The sequence below is a fragment of the Fusarium musae genome, chromosome 1, assembly GCF_019915245.1.
Source record: "Fusarium musae strain F31 chromosome 1, whole genome shotgun sequence".
NCBI classification, from domain to species: domain Eukaryota; kingdom Fungi; phylum Ascomycota; class Sordariomycetes; order Hypocreales; family Nectriaceae; genus Fusarium; species Fusarium musae.
The window spans coordinates 2,001,132-2,024,987 of record NC_058387.1 but is presented as its reverse complement, the minus strand read 5'-3'; the positions used below and the strand labels follow the sequence as shown (position 1 = coordinate 2,024,987).

At 49.8% G+C, this 23,856-nt stretch overlaps 6 protein-coding genes across 6 annotated transcripts; 3 read left to right on the top strand and 3 right to left on the bottom strand.

The window, feature by feature from the left end:
* Positions 1-3,970: 3,970 nt before the first annotated feature.
* J7337_000614 (uncharacterized protein) lies at positions 3,971-4,694 on the bottom strand (the record flags this gene model as incomplete). Its single annotated transcript, XM_044818362.1, has 4 exons — positions 3,971-4,068; positions 4,129-4,382; positions 4,549-4,558; positions 4,670-4,694. 4 exons carry the CDS (start codon positions 4,692-4,694, stop codon positions 3,971-3,973), a joined length of 387 nt encoding a protein of 128 aa, XP_044686064.1.
* A 2,841-nt stretch (positions 4,695-7,535) lies between these two features.
* On the top strand, positions 7,536-9,461 carry J7337_000613 (uncharacterized protein; the record flags this gene model as incomplete). The annotated part of the gene is made up of 6 exons (XM_044818361.1): positions 7,536-7,543; positions 7,738-7,810; positions 7,885-7,905; positions 7,961-8,305; positions 8,357-9,296; positions 9,346-9,461. 6 exons carry the CDS (start codon positions 7,536-7,538, stop codon positions 9,459-9,461), a joined length of 1,503 nt encoding a protein of 500 aa, XP_044686063.1.
* A 1,014-nt stretch (positions 9,462-10,475) lies between these two features.
* On the top strand, positions 10,476-13,641 carry J7337_000612 (uncharacterized protein; the record flags this gene model as incomplete). Its single annotated transcript, XM_044818360.1, has 3 exons — positions 10,476-10,955; positions 11,008-12,194; positions 12,252-13,641. 3 exons carry the CDS (start codon positions 10,476-10,478, stop codon positions 13,639-13,641), a joined length of 3,057 nt encoding a protein of 1,018 aa, XP_044686062.1.
* Positions 13,642-14,038: 397 nt separating this feature from the next.
* J7337_000611 (uncharacterized protein) lies at positions 14,039-15,935 on the bottom strand (the record flags this gene model as incomplete). Its single annotated transcript, XM_044818359.1, has 3 exons — positions 14,039-14,764; positions 14,818-15,420; positions 15,477-15,935. The coding sequence occupies 3 exons, from the start codon at positions 15,933-15,935 to the stop codon at positions 14,039-14,041; spliced, it is 1,788 nt and encodes a 595-aa protein (XP_044686061.1).
* A 693-nt stretch (positions 15,936-16,628) lies between these two features.
* On the bottom strand, positions 16,629-18,143 carry J7337_000610 (uncharacterized protein; the record flags this gene model as incomplete). Its single annotated transcript, XM_044818358.1, has 2 exons — positions 16,629-17,715; positions 17,770-18,143. The coding sequence occupies 2 exons, from the start codon at positions 18,141-18,143 to the stop codon at positions 16,629-16,631; spliced, it is 1,461 nt and encodes a 486-aa protein (XP_044686060.1).
* A 2,605-nt stretch (positions 18,144-20,748) lies between these two features.
* Positions 20,749-22,642, top strand: J7337_000609 (uncharacterized protein; the record flags this gene model as incomplete). The annotated part of the gene is made up of 2 exons (XM_044818357.1): positions 20,749-22,155; positions 22,214-22,642. 2 exons carry the CDS (start codon positions 20,749-20,751, stop codon positions 22,640-22,642), a joined length of 1,836 nt encoding a protein of 611 aa, XP_044686059.1.
* Between the last annotated feature and the right edge of the window lie 1,214 nt (positions 22,643-23,856).

Below are 23,856 nucleotides of genomic sequence, written 5' to 3'. Positions count from 1 at the left end.
ATGCGAGGACTTTGCTTGGTGAAGAGTGAGGAAGCTTTTTAGGAAGAATGAGGGGAAACTACGTAGAGGCCAAGAGGTCTTTAAGTGAGGTGATATGCTTCTGTTAAGGTCTGATAGTAGGGCACCTTCCCATCGGTCGGGATGGGATGTTCGTGTTTAAGTTGGTAGGAATCGGCTTCGTCGCAGCTTCCGTATTCGCCGGCTCCATTATGAAGACCAGCCAAAGGAAAAATTTGGTGCTCAACACCACACCGATATTGGTATAGATGAACAATTGATACACAGACTAGGGCCAGTTGGAGGCGATTGCATACGCGTACAACTTCAACATTACAACATGGAGCCTCTATGACTGCCGAAACTGTTGGTATCAGATCTCAAGCAGCACCTTTGAAGACGAGAGAGCCTACCTTGGGTAGAGAGGCCCTCCCTAGGCCATACTCGGAGAGTATCGAGACACACCGGATCACCAGGTCATGACGCGTCGTTTCCTCTTCCTTCCCGGCTACTGCTGCAGTGACGGCCACGACATGCATACGGGCTCTCTACATACAGTACATCTGCATCTGCATCTGTTGCTTACCATTTGCGAGGATACAGGAGCTTTGTGGCCCAATGGGGGAGAATAATAGCTGCAGAGTTGCAACCGCTTGCCCCAAAGTTCGGTACCTTGAATTCTCATTCGAGGCTAATAATTCAGTTACCACCCTGTGTAGCTGATGATGTTGGCTTTTATGGTTTTCACTGTATGTAATCGTCGTAAGCTGGAGGCTAAGCCATTAAACTCAATGGCTCCTCCAATAGACACTGGACGGTACCATCCCGCCAGGTATCCCACTCTGTATAGAGTACGCACTCTAACGTTAGTAGTTTATTGTATTTGCGGAAAGTTGGTCTCGACCGACTAAAGCCAAGAGCCATCATGGGCATCTGAATGGCGCTATTGATGCCATGCCACGTCTTGACTTCTGAGGCTCCGTGTTTGTGCATGAATACCTGATCAGATGCATTTTTGTCCGCTCTGAGTTGAGCTGTAGCTGTGGTGCGAGCCAAGGTGCAATGCAGCACAACAAAGGGGAGCACTACAAGTAAGGACCTAGAGTTGGGCAGGAAAAGGTGGTCGGTCGGTCGGTCGACAGCACAGGCTCTTGGAAGGCAGGGGAGGTTGGGGAGCTAGGAATGGAGCCCTAGCAACTAACCACTGCCTGTTATAGGCCTCTCTCAGCAATTCCCAGGTCATCTTGACGTTGTCGATGGTTGTCTCGCCCCTGTTTTATCTCGTGTTAGTGGCACCCACACACCATCTCTGGTGTTGTCTCTTGAACATGGCGCATAGATCCAGCATGATATGGTACGGTGTGGTACCGATACTTATTACCTATGTCGGGTGCAAGCTCAGCCACATCGAGGGTTCCCATTTTGAATCTCGATGCTTCCTTCTGATCGGCCCTTTGTCCAACTCGGCTTGTGGACACTGCACAAACGCTATTTTTGTGAAAAACTTGCTGTCAGTCTTTATGCAAAGCCCCAGCGAATAAGACACAAGATCCAAGCTCGTTTAGTTGCTTGGCTACAAAGACGACACCCTACCTACCAACCCTCCACGAGTTGATAGATTTCTTGCTAACAAGTCAGCTTGCCGGACTCTTGATCCCTCCAACCCCCCCAGGTATGATACCCCAGTCCAACAGATTTTGAGGGAGGCCTGAAGGCGAAGACCTGGACTGCATGTATGGCTTTCTGCTATTGTCAAATTGCCCATCCTGTGACATGGAATTGGTGTTTCTAACAAATGGGACACGTTTTAAGATAGGGTCTGCAAAATAGACGCTAAAACAAAAACACAAGTTGAGACGATCCAAGTTGAGTTTTCGTGAAGCTAAAATAGAGCGGCGGCTTATCATAGGTCGCGGCTAGATCTCAGGACCTGATGATAGTAGAGCTGATATTGGAACATAGACGCGATTCTACTCTCGTCTGCCCTGTTTATTATCACCCATCATCTCCGCCCAGTGAAACACACTTGCTAACGAGGAGTGATAGGATTTGAACCTTGATTATTTGTTCCGAGACATTCGACGTTGAACACAATGCCTTGAACTCAAAATACCTAGGTGTACGGAGTATTGGCCAAACACAATTCCCATGGTTGGCCGGCTTTTCCGGCTGGGCTACAACATAATGCATAATGCGCCGTTATCTAGACAGGCCAAAGGATCCTTCTTGCTACTTGATGATACTGAGTTTGGTTCTTGCTTTGCTTGGCTCGCCTCCAGAATCCAGAAATCATGCCCGAGTGACTCAAGCTGCAGTTATCATGCATATGATTTTGATCTTGCTGGCTGGCCGGCTGGCCCAACGACAGCCATCCTCCAGGTTGGAACGTCAAAAATACGCCGTTCGTGGAGGAAACAGTAGTTGCATGACCTCTATACACTCGGAGTGCTTTCCATTAATCACGGCTACTCTCTATCCAGCCCGTCCCGTTTCAACGGCAACGGTTTCGCCCTGGCAACTTGTTTCCCGAGAACGGGAACAGTGTAGGGCTTTAACTTACACAGGTTGATCCGACCACCGCCAAGTTCCAATGCATCTGTCAGTGGAAGGTAATTGGATCTGCCCTCACGGGATATTGTGGCGGCGAATGACTGGTTAATATTTGATATCACAGCTCTTGCATTTCGTATATGTGTTATCCTATGCCGTGAAACTGCTGCACTAGGCCCTTGATATTGATACTTGGGTTGATATCATGATACAAAAATTCCTTTCCTCTTTCCGAACATATCATTCATACCTCGGTTACCTGAACTCTAAACTCTACTCACGACGGTGTTGCCAAATGTTCAGCTTCGCGATAATGGAAGGAGAGTTTAGAATGAGTTGGGTTGTGAATATACAGTTTTCTTACGTCTGGTTCTCCTAGAGCTTACAAGCTCCCCATGCAGACAATACAAGATGACTGGTCGAGCCGCTCTCGCCTACATGCGAGGTTCGCTACATGTTGCTGGGTAGTACGAGTACGAGTCTTGAACATAGAATGTTCAACTGAACGTCGTTGACCAAGGATTCCGGGTTTGTATTCGCTTTCACTCCCCTCTACAGCGTGTCCAACGCTTCTCAAATCTTTAAGCATTGCAGTAATTATCTTTCAATGGTGATATACTTCGCTCGAGCATGACTGAGGTTGTGTGACAATAACGAGTTGTGTGGGTTTCCGAGTTTACCTTTAGTACATTGGCCGAGCCACATCTGGCGGAAGCATCTGGCGGAAGCATCTGGATCATGGGCCTCTGCTGTTTCACGTGGATATACAATGTGACCATGGTTAGCAGGTGGGTAGAAGCAGTAGGCAAGTGGAATTCGGTCACAAGTTATGGCATATTACGAACAATACGGTAGCATATCACATAACATAGGACACATGGAGGCAACCCGACGCTGGTATCCGAGTCTGTAGCCGTTGGATGTGGAACGAGTTGAGCCATCAAAGGTTGTTGTGAAGTGTTGTTTTCAAAAGCAGTTTCCGATTCATCATAAGACGCCGACCATGGCTCAAAACTTCCCCGCACGAGTCAAATCACAATCCAGCTTTCAGGAACGCTGTGTACTGCCGTAATAGAGGCCCTGGACCTGGCATTCATCAATGATTCGCTTATACCCTATTCACGACCGTAGTCGAACACCGGTCCCGAATCCCAACCACCAAAAAGTATTCCATCGCTGAAGCCCCTCCCAGTGGACTGCCCTGGGCGAGATCGAGTTCCGCCAACCGTTTCATGAAAGGGGAATGAAGTTATATCATCAAGACGAAGGTGCTCAGGTGTGCAGAGCCTTTTCGGGGGTTGGGATTTGACGTCTTTTTTGAATTCAATGCCTCAAAGCAAGGCCGTATGTTTTATCCTTGCCTCGACCAATGCAGCCAAATGAGAACCGCCCTCACTACCAACTCCAGCCCGAAGCCCTTTTTTTATATCGACGAAGGGTACAACATGACACGAACGGAAGCACCGAAAGACTTGGTGGGAAGGGGGGAGGTGAACTTGGCGCGGACCACGCCGGAGTTTCCTGCAGAGACAAGTTAGATGATTGTTCATGTCGTCGTTCACCGGGCCGAGTATTAATTACCGTGTGGTCGGGTGACCTTGCCCCAGATCACGCGGATCTTGGTACCGCGGATCTCCTTCTGGCCCCGGTAGACGAAAGCAACCTTCTTGCCGAGATAGAAGCTATCACGAATGTCAGTATCCAGACCTGCTGGGAACATTCCTCTCATGTTAACGTACTTGGCGGCGTTGGTGTCATCAACACCCTCAATCTTGATCAGGCTGGTAGCAGGGCGGGTGGTGTGACGAGAGCGCTGGTAGCTCAGGTGACGTCCCCTAAACCAAAATCGTCAGTCCAAAATTCCATCGCTCGTTGTGTTCGTGCCGTGGTTTCGCGGAATATGTCGATATCGAAAATCTGAAGAGTGCGCACTTGTCTGGGCAAGTACATCCTTCTCACATCGCATGCGTGATAGACTGGCTGACAGGAGGGTTTACTCACTTGACGTATACTATAGGCAAAGTTAGCAACAGATTCATCGATATTCAGATTTCCAAATTTGCGAGCCGAGCCCAGTCGGTGTGTATGCTCGTCACTTCTCTGGCGGGCGGGATAAACTCACGTCGGTGACCGGCTTCTGAAGGCATCTTGACTGTGGTATGACTTCCGTCCTCTCAAACAACCTGCGGTTAGTAGATAGCTGATTGTTTGAACGAAAGACCTTCGCGTTGGTGAGGTGCGTGTTTGGTGATTGATCTGTGGAGTGGGGAGGGTGCGCCAATCGCACTTTCCTGGCCAACCCTAGAAATCACGTGCTTAACCACTTGCGGCGGATAACAAGTGGCTGCTGTGGCTAGTGCATTCACGATTTTGATCTTCTGTTTTTTTTTTTTTTTTTTTTTTTGCAGACAGATAGATGCCTTAGTAAGGCAGTTTATTAAACCATCAACCCAGGAGGAAAATACTCAGGGCTGATCCTGGATGACGGACATGAATCTGAAGGTTCAATTGTGTCTGTAAAACACTTTTTTCTACAATTCTTAACCGGTGAAAGTGACGCCAGTATTTCCATGATCATCGTTTTGTAAATTGTCCTTACGTATGGACGTAGCGTTGAGGTTCCCAGTGGCAATAGATCCAGCTTGAGCCTTGATAGGCCTGGACCTGGACGCCAACCATCATTTGAAGCTCTCTCCAGATCTCAAGTGGCACGTTGACACGAGAATCTCAACAATGTTGTTGACTCTCGCGGCTGGGTAGAATATATTTCAAGTACCATGTCATAAATTCCCTCAAGACAGCTGACTACGTACCTTTGATTAAGCAGACTTTTTGATTAGAAGTTGCATGGAAACATTTCCTTCATTCACCTTTTCCGCCCCAATGATTTCTTGGTGAAGGTATGGGGTCTAGTTAGTTAAAGCCGACACCGGGGAGAGAGGGGGCCGAGTTGGCGGTCGTGGATCCTGGTACCGAACTGATTCGGAATTTGGTGTCCGAGCAAGGCAGGTCAATATGAGCTCATCGAAGATATTGATGGAGCTCACCATTTTGTACATGTGAGTTCTTTTTTATTTTATGTTGAGTGAAGAGTAGGATGTAATATAACTGGTATGCCAACGGCTATCTACCGAGTACGCCTAGACTCTTGAACCACATTGTATTTGGCCTATACATTATTGTCAACATCTTATATACCTAGTAATTACTGAGTGAACGATTCATCAATAGTTGGCCCTTTACGGGCAGGAGTGCCAGAGAACAGATTCGGATTCTTGGCCGGTTATCTGATGATCGGAGTTTAATTTGACTGCCTAAGATTGTTTCTTGGGGCTTGCAGACCTTGGGCGTTGCTCAGTCGAGGTGATACATACTATCTGGGACCAGGGGTCTTCCGGTGGATCTGTCTGGCAAGTCGAAGCGCTGCATGTCACAGACTTCCATCACTAACAACTATGGAGAAGATCCTGAGACACCGCGGTTGCGCCGCGAGGCCGGATTTTGATCTACGTGCTTGCCGCCGGATTACGAGATTCAGTTGGGGGGTTCACTATCTGAGCGTCATCTTTTATTAGTGAGCCTTACTGATCTATTTACTCCAAGATTAGCAACAGGAGAATGCCTATTACACTTTCCGGAATCGGCAGTGGCATCGTGTAACGGACGACGCTCCGTGTGTGAAAGACGGGAACAACACCGACACCCCAATGTCTTGATAATCAGATTGTTAGTACCTAGATCCAGTGGGCCTTGTTGTGTCCCTCCCTGTTGGGGGAGCGGCAGAATACCTAGGCTTGGGCGGCTCGCTGGTTTGGCAATCCAGGGACCGCCACCGCCGCCGAAGCCAGGACGGACAGGACTCGGTGAGGGATCAATGCCCGGGGTGCCGGATAAGCTGACAAAGAAGTCGGATTGTTTAGTTGGAGAAGCATCATGCTTCGTCATGCTCACGGCACATAACTGTGTAATGGACAAGTCTGGGTGTCCTATCAACGGTTGCCATTGTGTTGATGCGGGCCTGGTCATGAATCACAAAATGGCATGAGATGGGAGGAAAGAGCTGATACTTAAGAATATTGGTAACGTATTGCTGAGACAAGCAAACACAGAGAGGTTGCTTGGTTGAGGTGTGTGGAAACACCATACATACGTCAACTCCGCGACAGATCCAGTCAGACAATTGAGTTGCGTAGCATGGCCCCGAAAGCACGGAAACGATTCGACCGCTTGCGCTTGAAGCAATTGGCCCGGGCGAGAAGATTTGATGGGCTCAGTGTCAGTTCAAAAAGACTCCATAAGTGTAAATAGGTAAGGTAGGCAAAATTTAGGCAAAATAGAAGTTATTTAGGTAGGTAGGTGTAGTTAGTAGTTTGTGATGAGTCCGGAGATAGAATCGCCGCTGGGTGGTACATCTGTGCTATGCTACGCAAGACGAACAGACAGCTACCTACCTCCTTATTTATCTACCTGTGCATACCTATGAGTGATGCCCTCGCAAGGACATCACACATAATAGTACACATCCATGACTATAACCAATTCAAAGTTCATCATCATGGCTTCCTGATCACCGGATCCAGTCAAGACATTGTTAGGTGAATACCTCCACGTCAAGACGGACCTATGTACACTCTTTTATCCACCCACTCTTTTTTTTAGGGACTTTCACTTCTGGATTTTAGGGAGCCGACTGCATCATAGCCCCATCGCTCACGCAGGGATCCCACCTATCGATGAAGGTGGATGGATTTGGATTCTTACCTTAGCTTCCCCAGCTGCTGTGCTCAGGTCTGCGGCGGGCATTGGACGCTCCCGTCGTCATAAAACCTTCCTGGCCAGGCCCCAAAACCTCGTCACCTTTTCCGTTTCCATTTCCATCTTCCAGATCTCTCTCATACTTCCTCCACTGTCCCCTTTGTCTTGTACAGCTCATCCTCATTCCCTTCTGTGTTGTATCTCGTTCCCCAGTCCATACTTGAACCTCAACAATGGATCCGTAGGTACTCCCCTCAACCATCAACTTTCAAAAACCCCCACCATGACTTTGCGCTTTAGCTGCGAGCTATCATGCTCGCGCTGAGCTGAGCGTTTTGCGATACGATCGCGTGTCCTCACGCCTCAATGTCTGAACAACACAAGTGTTAAAAAAAAAAAAAAAAAACCTCTTTGCTGATACAGTTTCTCCTCTAGATGCATGGAGCTCAAGCAGAACACGACAATCGTCGTGCTCGGCGCTTCTGGTGATCTGGCGAAAAAGAAGACGGTGGGGAGCTCCCCCAACTGCCCCTCACATACCGATGTGCTTGTGCTAACATGTTTGATTTTGCTGCATGATAGTACCCTGCGCTTTTCGGTCTTGTAAGTGAACTGTCCATTCGGCAGAGCGCTCTTCTCTCGACTAACACGGCCTCAGTATCGAAACCAGTTCCTGCCCAAGGATGTCAAGATTGTCGGATATGCCCGCACCAAGATGGATCACGATGAATACATTCGACGCATCAAGTCATACATAAAGACACCCACAAAGGAGACTGAGCAGCAACTCGAAGAGTTCGCCGGGCTTTGCACCTACGTCTCCGGTCAGTACGACAAGGATGAGTCGTTCCAGGGTTTGGAGCAGCACCTCCAGGAGGTTGAGCAGGGCCGCCCCGAGAACCACCGTCTTTTCTACATGGCGCTGCCCCCCAGTGTCTTCACCATTGTTTCACAGCATCTGAAGAAGATTTGCTACCCCAAGAACGGTGTCGCGCGTGTGATTGTGAGTGAAAGCATCCTCGTCATGGCAAAGGTTGGCTAACCATCCCCACAGGTTGAGAAGCCCTTTGGCAAGGATCTTGCCAGCTCCCGGGAGCTTCAAAAGTCACTCGAGCCTGATTGGAACGAGCAGGAGCTGTTCCGAATTGACCACTACCTTGGCAAGGAGATGGTCAAGAACATTCTGATTCTCAGATTTGGCAACTCTTTCCTCGGCGCTACATGGAACCGACACCACATCGACAACGTCCAGATCACCTTCAAGGAGCCCTTTGGTACCGAGGGTCGCGGTGGTTACTTTGATGAGTTCGGTATCGTTCGTGATGTCATGCAGAACCATCTCCTCCAGGTCCTTACTCTGTTGGCTATGGAGAGGCCCATCTCTTTCAACGCCGAGGACATCCGCGATGAAAAGGTTCGCGTTCTCCGTGCCATTCCAGCCATTGAACCCAAGAACGTCATCATTGGTCAGTACGGCAAGTCTCTTGACGGTAGTAAGCCCGCCTACCGTGAGGACGACACTGTCCCCAAGGACTCGAGATGCCCTACGTTCTGTGCACTCGTTGCTTACATCAAGAACGAGCGCTGGGACGGCGTGCCTTTCATTATGAAGGCCGGAAAGGCTCTCAATGAGCAGAAGACCGAGATTCGAATCCAGTTCAAGGACGTCACATCGGGTATCTTTAAGGACATTCCCCGAAACGAGCTTGTTATGCGCATTCAGCCCAATGAGAGTGTCTATATCAAGATGAACTCTAAGCTGCCTGGTCTCAGCATGCAAACTGTTGTTACCGAGCTGGATCTCACCTACCGACGACGATTCTCCGACCTCAAAATCCCTGAGGCATACGAGTCGCTTGTCCTTGACTGCTTGAAGGGTGACCAGTCCAACTTTGTCCGTGACGACGAGCTCGACGCCAGTTGGCGCATCTTCACCCCTCTCCTCCACTATCTTGATGACAACAAGGAGATTATTCCCATGGAATACCCTTACGGTATGTTTCTAACGCGAGGCTTGCTGAGTTTTACTTACATTGTTAATAGGTTCTCGTGGCCCTGCCGTTCTGGACGACTTCACCTCCTCTTACGGTTATAAGTTCAGCGACGCTGCTGGTTACCAGTGGCCAACAACCAATGCTGCTGCTCCTAACAAGTTGTAAGTTTGATAACTTGCATCCTGTAGGCTATCCAGGTGCGACGAAATACAGAAGCATTTTGCTAATTCTCGTAGCTAATAACGCCTCCCCGACAATGACAGAGTCACGACCGATTTCGGACAATGATATCCAAGCCTGGCGAGGCAACAAAACACCAATCAATGATTCACTTTATATAAAAAAACGATGGAAACTGTTGTCGTAACTTTTGCGACATAATGATGGGCATTTGCTTCTGGGAACTTTTTTTAGATGCGTTCACATTGGGAGATTGGCTCGTGGCTTACGAATCGCTCAATCAAATGAAAATTTCTATTTCAATCTTGAATTGATGATTCCTAGTTTGGGATAGGGATAACTTCGTCGCTGTGATACCAAGGCTCTTTATATGCCCCCTTGCCAATACTTATAGGCTGTGGTTTCGGGTCGTCGACGCCACAGATAGATGTTCAGAGACCAAAGGGTTGAAAGACATGGTTAGCTTGCATAAAGACATCATTGATATTACGGAGGCGCATCAATGCCAATGCATGCCTTCTCACCATTATTTTTTCAAGATAACGAAAAACATATTGTATGTGCCAAATAAACTAAGCACAAAATCTACCTTGCGATTGAAGCGCTGCTTATTTTTCAAACTGATGATGGTAAATTTAATGAATCCGTGCACAACTGATTATGCAACCTTGACTGTGCCCCCGAAGTCTTTGTGCTGGCCTATCACATGACTAGGCGTGTCAAGCGCTCGGCCAAATGAAGCAACAATCGAGACTCCTCCAAAAGTGAACGAACGATTCACCCGACGAAACGACACCTCGTACACAGACGATCCTTCACGGAAAAAAATATTTATAGAATCCAGGGCGCCAAACTATACAGCCTTATGTATGATTCGTGCGCGCACCTTTTCACATGACCTGGCAGGTCTTCATTCGTTACCCCAGCGCCTTTGAAGACTTCTCGCCATCAACGTCGCCCTGATATCAACAACTCCAACCAACCACCTACTCCTCCAGGATGAGCGATCCTGCCGGCGAAATAGTCCACATAACTCAGGGCTACATACCACTCTCCAAGGTTCTTACGCGACTCGCGCAATCGACTCACAATGCGCTCCAAGATCAGATTGCCGCACTGGCAAAGATGCCTTTGCCTACTGCCGCCATGAATGGAAACTCGACAGTACCGAGCAGCGACGTCGAAGACGGATCTGGCGAAAATATTGCCAAGAAGACATCGATACTGAACTTTGCTATGAGGGAGCATCGGAAATGGGTTAAAGCGCTGGTGATTACAGAATGGAGTCGGAAAGCCGACATGGTTAGCAAGCTTATTGACCTGAGATTTCACCTTCAAGGGCAAGAGGTCTTGTTCTCCGGAGCACTGGATGTTATGGGTCACGTCAAAAGGGACTTAACGTTTGCGAGAATGCCAAGCCCTGATCTGAAAACAGCCCTCCAGGTACTGTCAACTGGAGAGGCCGCTTGGATGCCTGATGTAGGTTTTGCGCATCGCGAGATAAAGGCGATCAAGCTGACCTTGCTACCAGCTCTCGTATATCGAGCCACCACCCCTAACACGACAGGAACAAATTCAATGGATCAGCGATCTCGATACCCAACTATCATTGCGACTTAACCTCGAAGATTTCGACAAGATCCCATGTCACTTCAGAAACTACGATATCGATTCCGGCCGAGTAACATTCAAAGTTGCGGGAGAATTCGAGGTTGATCTCACAATCGCCGATGAAGACTTCGAGAAACAGTTTTGGTTCATCGACTTCCGGTTCGCTTTTGAGCCAGCAGCATCCTCAATTCCCGACGGGCTAAAGAATTACCTAGAGGGGCAGGTAAATGATATCCTCAGCAAAGACGGACTATTAGGCTGTTATCAATTTCTACACGAACTGGTCCTCACACATAAGCTCAACGAGCTCAAGAGACAAGCAACTCAACTTAGCAGAGGCTCATGGACGGGAACCCTCAAGGTCGAGCCACTTAATCGAGCGCTGGCAATTCAATATTGGACGTCGCGCACACAGCTTGGTAGTCCGAAGAGTTGGATCCTAATCGCCGTCAATAGCGGCCGGAAGCCCAATGGCCAACCTGATCCCAAGTCGTCAAGTCACTTGACGGCTAAATGGTATCGAGACAACAAGGAAGTGAAGGACACGAATATCACTTTCGATGCCAACAATTTATCAGCCGAGACTCTTCTGAAGACGGTCATTGGCCGTCATGTTGAATTCCTTTTGGGTAGCATACACAACAGATTACAGGCCTTCCCTCGTTTCCAAAATCGAGATGCTGCCATGATTCTGAACATCTCTCACGATGATCCTGCGACCTCATTTTTAAGTATGCAGGTCGGTTACAAAGATAGCGCATCCTTGCTTGTGGAACCAACAACTGGTGTTTTCGCTGTCAAGCCTCATTCGAAGTTCACCATTCAACATGAGCATTTGTTGAATAATGGAAAGAATCCGGCGGATGACGGTGCAACATGCTTGGAGAACGTGAGATGTGGAGTCATGGAAGATGAACTTATTCGCCGTGGAAGCACGGCAGGCTGGACTACCAAGAAGAGTTCTATGACCAAGGATGAGTTGAGATCTTTGACCAATACCCGCGAATGGACCAAGACGATCTGGCTTCAGAGAACTGGCTGGGACCCAAACTGGTTCGTTATGGTCATGCTGAGTCCGAGCGGGGATGCGTGGTGGCTTGTTGATGTGTAAGTTGGAATAAAGTACCAATAGCTGTGTTTGCAATGCACTAATATGTTTGATAGCAGCCGAAGTGCAAATGGACAGTCGAATCGCTTGTCATCGAAGCTTCCTCTTAACAAGGGCTATCCTCATCTTGAAGATGAGTTCTGGAACAACCTCACCCTGTTCGCGACCGGCATGATTGCTCAGGCAGTGGACCAACACGAGCTGTATCGGCACAACATCAAGTTCCTACTGCAAGACACAAGAAACTGGTCTCTTCCCCAGCAGGTCCGACTCCCGACCCTCGAAATCTCTCTCTCGGACATCTTCCCATCTATGGTCTTCAACATGGCGGAGAAGGATAATGCAAACGCTGCAGATGAGTCCAACGCTGGTCCAGAGACGTCTAGGCTTGGACCAGTTGCGCCAAGAGCTTCCACATCGGGCATTTCTACCAGGCAGCCATGGGCGCACGATATTGTCTCAATCAGGTTTAAGGGTGTTGAGCCCGTCGACAAAGAAGCCTCTGGTGCAGGTGGCCCCATCTCAGATGTTTCTTTCATGTGCGTTTCCGATGCTATTATCAAGGTCCGCAAACCCGCCAAGTTCGCCATGCTCAAGGGCCACATGGTTGGTCGCGACGTCTCTTGGGAAGCGCGTACAGGCGAATTTTGCTTACGGATGCGTGCAAATATCGGACGATCTATCTTGGAGAACCTCAAGGCTCGGGTCAAAGCCGTGGATCGGTTTGTCAGCTTCTTTGAGTCATTGGATAAGGCGAGGGGCTTTATCAAGGCCGAGTCAGTGAGTTTGAAGGAGGTGACTTTCTCTTATGGGCCTCCAGCATCACAGGCGGTCGAGAACGCCGAAGCCTCGCGCCTCTGGAGAGTGGCACTGGACCTCTCCAACAATGATATTGACATCCAGGTGCAGGAGACCAATCCTCATCTTCCAGTCACTGATTTGATGCAAAAGCTTGTCAATGGTGCCAATGGTATTGGGGCTCTTATGGACTGGCTCCCAATGTCCCTACCAACCATGGAAGCCTTCAAGACGATCAGGGAGGCATGGTCCGATATCGAAGCCCGTCATCAAGGACGGTTCAAGTTTGTAATGAATTCAACGGATGAGATGTCATTTGAGTACCTCCTTGCCGACACTGGCGCCGGCAACCAACAGGTACAGCGCAGCATCACATTCCTCGGCCAGATCAAGCAGCGTCGAGGCGAGCCATGGTGGCATATCGAGCGGAAGATGCCCTCCGGCGGCTGGCCTTCAAACGATGAATTTTCTGCAGCACTCAAGCCCGTTTGGGATGGGAAGGGGGATAACTGGCGCGGTCTTGTCACTGGAGCAGCAGGCCGACCAGAGAATGGCATCATTGGCCTTCTTCTAGCCATCGACGAAGCTATCCGGCCACTGGCTGGCTCGACGTTCCAAAACAACTCAGAATTGGTCATCTTGGAGTAAAACAAGCACGCTTCACATATCTCGACGAGCTTAATTTCCATCAACCATGGTGTCGGAGGGGCTTTTTTTTTTTATCATCATCATTAGACGAGCGGCGAAATGGAGGGTTTAAACAAAGCGGATGAGTGTTTTTGCGATAGCTTAATGATACCTCTATATGAACACGGAATACCATTATGTTGATTACGGTTCGGGCTAACAAACCCGCGGATTGAGTAGATAACATTGTAAATGATTTGACGTGCTATTGCATCTCGCTGCAATAAGTGGCCTATGTCTTTCTATTGCTCATCAAGTAATAATACAGCTTTTTCTCCCAACATGCATTCATCCTTTCCGTTCTAAAACACCTCTGGCCTTGTCTCATTACCAAAGCATATACGTGCATTATTCCCTGCTACTTAAAATGCCGCACAGGGATATGTGAAGTCGCAACGACAGAAAATTGCTGAATGTCGTTAAGATACTCCAAGCCCGTCGCTTCAAGGCCCTTCTTCGCCGCCGTGGCAGCATCATAGCCGGCGCGCAGGCTGGCAACAGCACCAATGCGAGTGAATGAACCACCAGCGACAGCAAGTCGCCCGCCAAAGTTCTGTGTTAACTCGGTGTGCGCAGCCTTTAGGCGATCCTGGTGGCCAACATAGTGCTGAGGGATGCACTCTCTAGCAAAATTGGCCGTGGCATAAGCTGGAGCATCGCGTGGGATGCCGAGATGACGCTCGAGCAGATTGCGAGCTTGGATAATGGCCTCTTCCTCAGTAGGGGGGGTGACATCAGGACGATCGTAGTAGTGGCCGCCCATGAGGACGAAGAGCTTGGTACCAGCGGGTTCATCCTTGGAGCGAGTCTGGACGTCAGAATCAAAAAAGACACCGAGAGCGTGCTCAGGGTTAAGCTCAGGGGCCACGGAGTTAGGGATGAGATAGCCGAAACCGGGAGGCTTCAGATTTTCTTGAGGGAACCAGATGTTGACAGTCATGACAGAGACAGAGTGTGCTGTTGAGAGCGAAGGGAGTTTGTTTCCTGCGAGACGAGCAATGTCTTGTGCAGATAGCGTTGAGATGACCTTATCGTATACCTTGGAGTTGTGCTTGGACTTGTCCTTGGCGTTGGAACTTGTAATCTGACATATGCTGTTAGGAACGTCGAAAAGGCTATAAGGGGAAGATATCTTACATGAACTTGCTGGTTAGCTTTATTGTAAACGACATCCTGCACGGCCTCGCCGGTTTTTATAGTGATATTCGGTTGCTCCCGTAGGGCAGCAGATAGAGCTTGCGGCAGCGACTCCATGCCCTTGTCACCAAAGTCCACCAGCGCACTCCTTGGCTCCAGGGCCATCTTCTGAATCTGCTTGTCCTGGCCCAGGGTTTCGAGGAGAGCCTGCTCAGCCACAGGCATAGGGCGCACCGACAAGCCGGGGTTTGGCAGGTACCAGCCCCAATACAAGCGATCCAGAACACAGCGAGCGCTCAGCTTGTGGATATCACCGCCATAGATACCATGCATCATGGCTGAAGCCAAGTTACCTATGCCCTTTCGACTGTTGCTCACGGCGTAGAGCCATTCAGATACCGAGTAGTCCTTGGAAGGGAGAGTTCTCTTGCGCAAAGAGTTGATACCCAGTCCAAGACTGGCACCGATTATCTCAAGGTAGAGCGGCTCACGGAGCATATCAAAGATACTAATATTGGGGGGTGTGGGAACGAGATGATCTGGGTAGTAGATGTATCGTGGCTGTTGACTAGGGGAGTTGATAGCGAGTCCAAGATCGAGAGCCTAGAGTGCGGCATGTTAACGGGGCGCTCTTTTGGTGCCGCAGCAAATGTTCTCACCAGATCGTAGAGAACAAGGTCGTCGAAGCGAAATGTGTTGCCAACTAGAGAAGACAACGACCGAGCACCGCGCTCAAAAGACAAGGTACCACTCTTCCCCTCAATATCAACGGGGACTCTATCTGTCTTGATCCATCCTCCCAATCTATCGCTCGATTCGTATAATGTAATCTTGGCCGTCGAGGGGAGCTTCTTTGCGAGGTAGTATGCCGCCGTGAGACCGGTCAACCCGCCTCCCAAGACTGCGATATTCGCGTCCTTCGCCTGCGACACAAATGTACGTCCATTGTTGAAGGACTGGGTGTAATTGCAGGCGACAATGGGTCGTCGCCGAGCCAGTGCCGAGCTTGTGCTGAGGCTGCGGATGCCATCGAGACGTCGGAGGGGCGGTTGGAGGTGGGATTTCGCTGGTGAGCTCAGGAGAGCTACAGCCGTAGATTCTGCTCGACGGCGACTCATTGCTAGAGATCAATTGATCATGGCCGAGGTGCTGAGCATGAGTATGAATGAGTGTATGTATGTTACGAGAAAGAGGAAGATCGAAAGATGGTGGAGTGTTGAACCAAGGGTCCCGCGCCATGAGCCGGCATTCTTCCGTGTGCGTCATCAACACCGCGGAGAAAGACTACCTACCAGTATCATAAGGTAGGTACTACAAGGCAGGTTGATGGTACCTAGTTAATTCTAGCTGTTCTGAATTCATATGCAAGAGTCTTCTTCTTTCTTTAGTTACTAAGTATGAGAAATTACAATGTCACATATGGTTGGGGAACAATCATTGTAGTAGCCATGAAACCCGTCGTTTTCATTCTCCCCATCGCGCATACCGCTTTGAAGCATCATGATGCGCAATCTACCGGCCTTTGCTTTTGCTTCTTGGCCTCCACTCTATGTATATGATACTAAACAAGATGGCTTGGGCTGCTTCAAAACACAACCAAGAAATACCAAACCCCCAAACGCCCTTCCATGCTCTGCCACATCGGCCACAGACATTACAAAGCAACCGTAAAAGTACATGTCCTTCGTTCACAGCTTTTCTGTTCATCAAGGCCGCGTATTTGCCGTCCCTCGGCTTCTAAGGACTTTGGCCATGGGTATCGTGATCTCTTTTCGATCAATCTATCTCCCTGTTCCTCCTCTCATTCTCATTCAACCGATGACATCAGTCTCCTGCTTAACCTCTGTCTCCTCCCCCTTGACGAGCTCTTCGGGAGCTTGGTCGTCCACAAACTTTCTCTCACTTGGGTGCGCTGTGCCTTCGCCAGCGGTCCAGACCTTGTCTTTAAAGCCACCTTGCTGGCCTTCCTCGTGCGCAAAAGCGCAGTTCGGGTTGAGGCAAGGGTTGAATCTGCACTTGGTCTTGACGTGAGTGAATTTGCAGTCGGCATTTGTGCAGCCAGCGCCGTTTCGACAGAGAGGCATTGATGGATGCTTGAAAGGGCACTGCGGATTTTGGCAGTTGGGGAAGAACTTGCAGTCTAGTTCGCTCTGGTGGGCCAGACGGGCCGCTGGCGAAGGATGCCGCGCGACGCATTTTCGGTTCTTGCACGCAGCTCCGAAACTGCAGTTATCGTTTACATCGACTGATGTTCCCTGGGGGGCGGCGGGTGACTGATGAGCAAATTTGCAGTCCTTATTGGTACACCTCAAGTTGTACTTGCAAACCGTCTCGTCCGGGTTCAGCTGCTCACGTTTCTCGCCGGACATATCGACATCCTCGCCCTCGCCCTCAAATCCAGCGTTATTGCCGCCCTGTCGGTCGTTGAAACCCTTGCGGTAGTTACCTCTGCCGGGATGTTGCGTACGGTCGAATAGAGACTTTCCTCCACGGCGTTGCTGTCCATATGGACCCTGGAATCCTCCACCACTCATGATCTGTTGCATTTGAAGCATCATCTGGCTCTGTTGTTCCAGAATAGCGGCGAACTCGGCTGAGTTAGGTTGGCCACCTTGCATCATCCACTGCGCCTGAGGACCACCAGCAGCCATGTTAGCGAGACCAGCCTGGAGGTTAGCGGTGCGGTTGTTGTGTCGTCCAATTCCACCTCGGCCTGTTCTGGGCCCATTTGGCGGTGTACGGCCATGAGTGTTGATACGTTCGCTTCCTGTTTGGCCTCTAACACGGTGAAGTGCAGAATCGCCAGCTCGGTCCATGGCTTTGTTCATCTGTCCGAACATGCGCTTATCACGTCCCCCGCGCTGGTTACCGTTTCGCATTGAGCGTGGGCCGGTAGGTCTAGTAGAAGTCAGTAATTTGGTACTACGGGGTAATATGGTGGGGTTGGCATACGCATTCAATTCTGACACATCACCGGCATTCATGTCTGTATCCACATCGCCTTCCGTTGTCGCGTCTTGACCTGTGCCAGGCGCTGCATTGCCGCCGCCGTTGAACTGAGCATTCAGAGCATCGATCTGTTCAAAGAGCCACTGAGAGAAGTTGCGAGTGCTGGGATCGTCGGAGCCAAGGCCAAGTAGATCTCCCGAGAGTTCGGCGGCGATTTCGTCCTGAGACTTTCCGTTCACAAGCATAAGTATAATATACTCTGCTAGGGCGGAGTCATCGGCCCCGCCAGTTCCCCATCCAACCTCAACGAGTTTGGGCTGGATGGCGGCATTGAGAGCCTCGGCCAGGGGCGTGTTGAGGCTGACTTCGACGGGCATGATGAATGAATGCGCAGTCGTAGTCGGGGGGAAAGAATATTCTATGTGGTGAGATTGAGGTGAGATTTGGTGGCGGAAGAATTCGCCGTGAAGTTGGATCGGAGGCGAAGCTTTGAGTCAGGGACGCGTCCTTTGGAATAGGTTGGATAAAATAAATCGCGTCGCGTGAGCTAGTTCCTGGTCGCAATGTAGCAAAGAGCGCAGACGTCGAGTCGCTAGATTTGGGGTGATCCGGTGATGTTGCGACGTCGTACGAATCAGCAATGGAGCGAGGTTTTGGTTGATTCAAGGTAGAGATGAAGTTGGCAAAGGTCTGCTTGAGGGACGCAGAAGTCGTCAAGAATGGGTCCGGGTCAGTGTGAGTCACGTGATGGGGACGATCAGTCATTGTTCCGTGGTTCATGTAGGCGTGTGACTTTGTTCTCTTTGTAATAAAGTTAGCACAACTGAACATCTTCCAGTTGTCCATTCACTGGCGTGCTGTCGCAGTGAACGGTGCTACTGTTTGGACTGTTATCTATTGCTAAGCAAGCACAGAGGCTCTTTCATTCGCGCGACCAAAAAAAAAAAAGATAATACACTACTATCACGGACCAGAAGCTTCGGTGGCCAACGAATAAGAAGTACATGCGATTAGTCATGCCTTTGTGGCATTCACGATGGAACTCTCTTTATTGTTATTTATTAACCTCAGCTGTTAGCTTTTGTATATGGAAATGTTGGTTGTTGTTCTGACGAAAGAATATACTTCTTTCTTCGCTTCTCCATCAAGATGAAGCTATTTACGGAATCATTACGAACACAGCTCTTTGCTCAGTCATCTGAGAGTACCTAGAGATTGCGTTTGTTTCTTTGTATTACTCAAGCTTGTTTCCTCATACATACCATACCTACTTGTAGACTGAGAACATGCACCGGGATCCAATGCGTCACTTAACTGAATACCTAGCGAGGCTTGGGGGGCCAAAGAACGGTGCTGGCTAGCAGTGTACATAGATGTCAATGCCAACGTTCATTACCACCCAAGGTTACATTTCTCCTCTTTCCAAGCTCATCAATTGCTTTGTTACATGTAGTTTTTGGATGTCCTGATTGATGTCAGGCGGTAGCTTTTGGAGCTTTCCCCGAGTCTACTAACCCAGCCTGCCAACCCCAAGGTAGTATGGAGGTAAATTGGAGGGGGTTGGAGTTGGCTGAGACAACATGTCGCCGCCACCCATAAGTACCTACCCTACCACTCAAGGAAAGTGAGGTGTTTGAAGCCCGTCTACAGAGTAGATAAGGTAGTCGGTATACTGTTGTAGTCAAGATAGTATTGTCCGGCGTTATCAAGTATTGTTTTAGCAACTTTCTAATACTAACTTAGCACCTTGCTACGTGAATGAGAATATACGCCAGCACACGACTGGGCTCTCAAGCTTACTACATGTACTGTAGAGCATCAATCATGCTATGGGTCGTCGAAACCTCAAGATTCTAGACCACAATCATCTTTCTGCAGATGCAGTGTGAGCAGCTGATGTAACATGAAGCTTGAGCTGCAGCAAAGAACCAGCCTCGTCCCGCTCTCTACGAATCAAGCTACCACTATTCCCCTGGTGCTGAGGGGCTGTACCACTGCCGCTACTTGCTGACTGGTCCCCATCCATCTATCCTATCTCACTACCTATCCTCATCCTAATCCTTTTCATTGTCTGGCGGTAGACTAGTCTCTCAGTCTCAGCCCTGCTACTGTCGCAAATATAGCAACTGGCTGACCATTTGAGTCAATCATACGCGGCCATTATTATCTCACCACTGCAAGCCTCCTCTTCAAGTGCCGCGCCCTACTGACCGGAACTCGGCTGGGGGGGTTGCAGCGCGTGTTGAAGATCCCACTTACCCAACCTTGCCTTTGACGTATTTGAATCCTTGAAAACAATTCATCCATTCCTGTCTCTGACCGTTGGATACACCATCAATTAATTCACTACGGATACTGGCTTCTTTTTTCCCCCTCTGGTGCAGCCAGCACAAAAGCCCACATCCAAAACCATCTACAAACAGCAACCGCTGGAAATCTCGGGTGGTAGTGTAACGTAACGTTGCGCGCACTTCAAGGTTGTCTGTCATATGTACCCTTCCTCCTGCAGCTCCTGCACCTGTAGGCCCTGGACGGATAGCAACATCGAGCTATTGGATTGTATTGGATTGACAGTGCAGTTACCTGCAGCTGTATGTATATCGAAAACAAGCTCGACGCCACCCCATCAAATCAAATCAAATCAGCCTCTGTCGGGGGTTAAATAATTCAACCCCGCCGCCCAACCAACCCAGCTCCAGCTCCAGCTACAACTACAGCTACAGCTACAGCTACAGCCAGGCTAGGGGATCATCACTCACTTACTAACTTACCTTTTTACGAGACGAGGCGGAGCTGGAGGATCATCGCCAGCCTTATTAAACGGGGCCTGGCGCTTAAGATCCTCCGTCCTATTCATATCCACCCAAACTCATCCATCCCTTTATACATACAGTACATAATAAGCACTTATTATCCTCTCACCCAATTCACAATTCTACTCTGTACCTCTCATTTCTCATCGTAAACAAAAACATCGGCGATATGTGGTCCAAGGCCAAGGCTCTCCTGGCCATCGCCGCCTTCGCCCTCGCTCCCGTCGACGCCATATGGCCAGTGCCCAAGAAGATCTCAACGGGAGACAAGGTGCTCTTCATCGATCAAAGCATCGATATCACCTACAATGGAGACTTTGTATGCTGGACACCCCCTGGTTCTGTTTTTGATTCCTGTAACCACTCCGCGCAACTTGATACTGAGACATTGCTTGAAAAACAGATGCCCTACACTTATAACTACCAGCCTGATGCCGGTTCCAAGTTCAACAGCAAGCAGATCGTCCAGGCCGGTGTCTCGCGTGCTCTTCAGGCCATCTTCAACGACAACTTTGTGCCATGGAAGCTTCGTGAACGCAACTCGGATTTTGAGCCCGATCTGCAGAAGAAGCAGTGGGTCAAGTCACTCAAGATTGTCCAAACCGAGGAGGATGACAAGAGCACTTTCAAGCCTCTTGCTGGCGAGGTTGATGAATCGTATTCACTCACACTTTCTGAGAAGGGCGAGGCCTCTATCAAGGCCAAATCATCCACGGGTATCCTGCACGGACTTGAGACATTCTTGCAGCTCTTCTTCAAACACAGCTCTGGCACTTCATGGTACACGCCACACGCGCCTGTCGCCATCCAGGATGCGCCCGAGTATCCCCATCGCGGTATTCTGCTTGACGTTGCCCGTAGTTTCTTCGAGGTTGAACACATTAAGCGCACCATCGATGCCATGTCCTGGAGCAAGCTGAATCGCCTTCACCTTCACATAACTGACTCGCAGTCTTGGCCTCTTGAAATTCCTGCTCTGCCCAAGCTGGCAGAGAAGGGAGCATACCGCAAGGGCCTCACCTACTCTCCCGAGGACCTAGCCGGAATCTACGAGTATGGTATCCACCGCGGAGTCGAGGTGATCATGGAGATTGACATGCCCGGCCACATTGGTGTGGTTGAGCTTGCATACAAGGATCTCATCGTCGCATACAACGAGAAGCCATATCAGTGGTGGTGTAAGGAACCGCCCTGTGGTGCGTTCCGAATGAACAGTACCGACGTGTATGACTTCCTCGACACCTTGTTCGAGGATCTTTTCCCTCGCATCTCACCATACAGCGCATACTTCCACGCTGGCGGCGATGAGCTCAACCACAACGACTCCATGCTCGACCCGGGTGTGCGCTCCAACAAGACTGAAGTCCTGGCACCTCTCCTGCAGAAGTTTGTCGACTACACTCACGGCAAGATTCGCGACGCTGGATTGACTCCGTTTGTTTGGGAGGAGATGATTACTGAGTGGAATATGACACTCGGTAAGGATGTCGTGATTCAGTCGTGGCTCGGCAACGGCGCTGTCAAGGCCATGGCTGAGGCTGGTCACAAGGTCATCGACAGTGATTATAACTTCTGGGTGAGTGATGACTCAGTGTTGAGGTGAAAACGTGGCATTTGCTGACTGATGACAAAAGTATCTTGATTGTGGTCGTGGACAATGGCTCAACTTTGATAACGGCGAGGCTTTCAAGACCTACTACCCCTTCAACGACTGGTGCGGCCCCACCAAGAGCTGGCGCCTCATCTACTCACACGACCCTCGTGCAGGTCTGTCTGAGGAGGCTGCCAAGCTTGTCCTTGGCGGTGAGGCGGCGGTATGGACAGAAACCATCGACAGCGTCAACCTTGACACTATCGTCTGGCCCCGCGCCGCTGTTATGGGCGAGGTTCTCTGGTCGGGCCGAACCGACGCCTCAGGCCAGAACAGGTCGCAGTATGACGCTGCACCTCGACTGGCTGAGCTGCGCGAGCGCATGGTGGCTCGTGGTGTGAGTGCGTCGCCAATCCAGATGCCGTTCTGCACCCAGGGCAATGCTACCGAGTGCGCACAGTTTGAAGGATAAGGAAGCGGGCGATCTTGTTCATGAATTTCAGTGTACATAGTTTGATGAAACATCAATTAACAGAATCTTGTCGTACACTCACTCTTGCTCAGCAGTCCGCTTGCACTGAATCCCGAAACGGAGCCGGAAGGAATGCGGGGCCGAAGTCTCGGCACGGTGAGCGGAGGACGTCGGCTCCGAGAGAAGAGTTTACGGGGCACGAAGTTGAAGATCAAGTCGGACCGGACGCGATTGTTATTCCGCATAATCCGCTCTTGACTTATCGGTTCACCGCGGGCACCGTATGGGTTGCATACTGACATCTCGAGGCATCCAGGCATCTACTCCGTGCGCTAAGTCTTGATCGTCACTAGACTCGTTTACTGTACACACCTCGGCATGTGAAGGAATCCGGGGATGAGTAGGGGAATAGATGATTGGCTGAGCAAAGACAGCCAATGGCCTGGCATGTATGATGGGTTAGCAGCCACACTCGTGAGCGTTCATTCGCTGGACCAGTTCTCTTTGCGCTGGACTAAAAATCGGACTTGGGCTGGTGTTTCGTGAGTTGAGGTTGAGAATGCGGATGTGGATGTGGATGTGGATGTGGATATGGGCTTGTGCTCTGTAGATCAGGGTGCTGAATCGGGTATCCTGATCGTTAAGTTCATCCCCGCCGGTGCTAGAACCGAGAATGGTTTTCCACTCCGACCTCGCGTTTTATTTGGCTTTCAAGAATAAAAGTAATTTTTGAGATGAGATGAGGGTAGAGTTTGCGAAATCTGGGGAAGTTGCTGTACGTAGTAAGTCATTATAGTTCTGGCCTACCAACCTTGACTCTCATCGGTTTGGCTTGCGAGACCCATTCACACCCGAGACGAGGCGAATGAGTCAAGGAAGAACAAACAACTCCCAACGCGTTGAACAGCAATAACTAGAGGAATCCGGTATTTGAAACGCCAATTACCCCGCCATATCATGCAAAGCGAAGGGAAAAAAACCCTCCTCCCCACCATACAGAGGTCATGCATATGAAAATCCCCTCTTCATCACTCACATCGCCTCGGTAGGAAGCCAGGTGTTTCGTCAATACCACCATACCGCTTCAGGGAAGAGATTGTAAAAGTGACGTCTTGTTCTTGCATTTTGCCCATATCAAGTCCTCGGACACGGAGACTCGGTTATCATGGCATTCCCGTTCCTCCAACAGTTGCTGTGCTACGAGACTAGCCTAT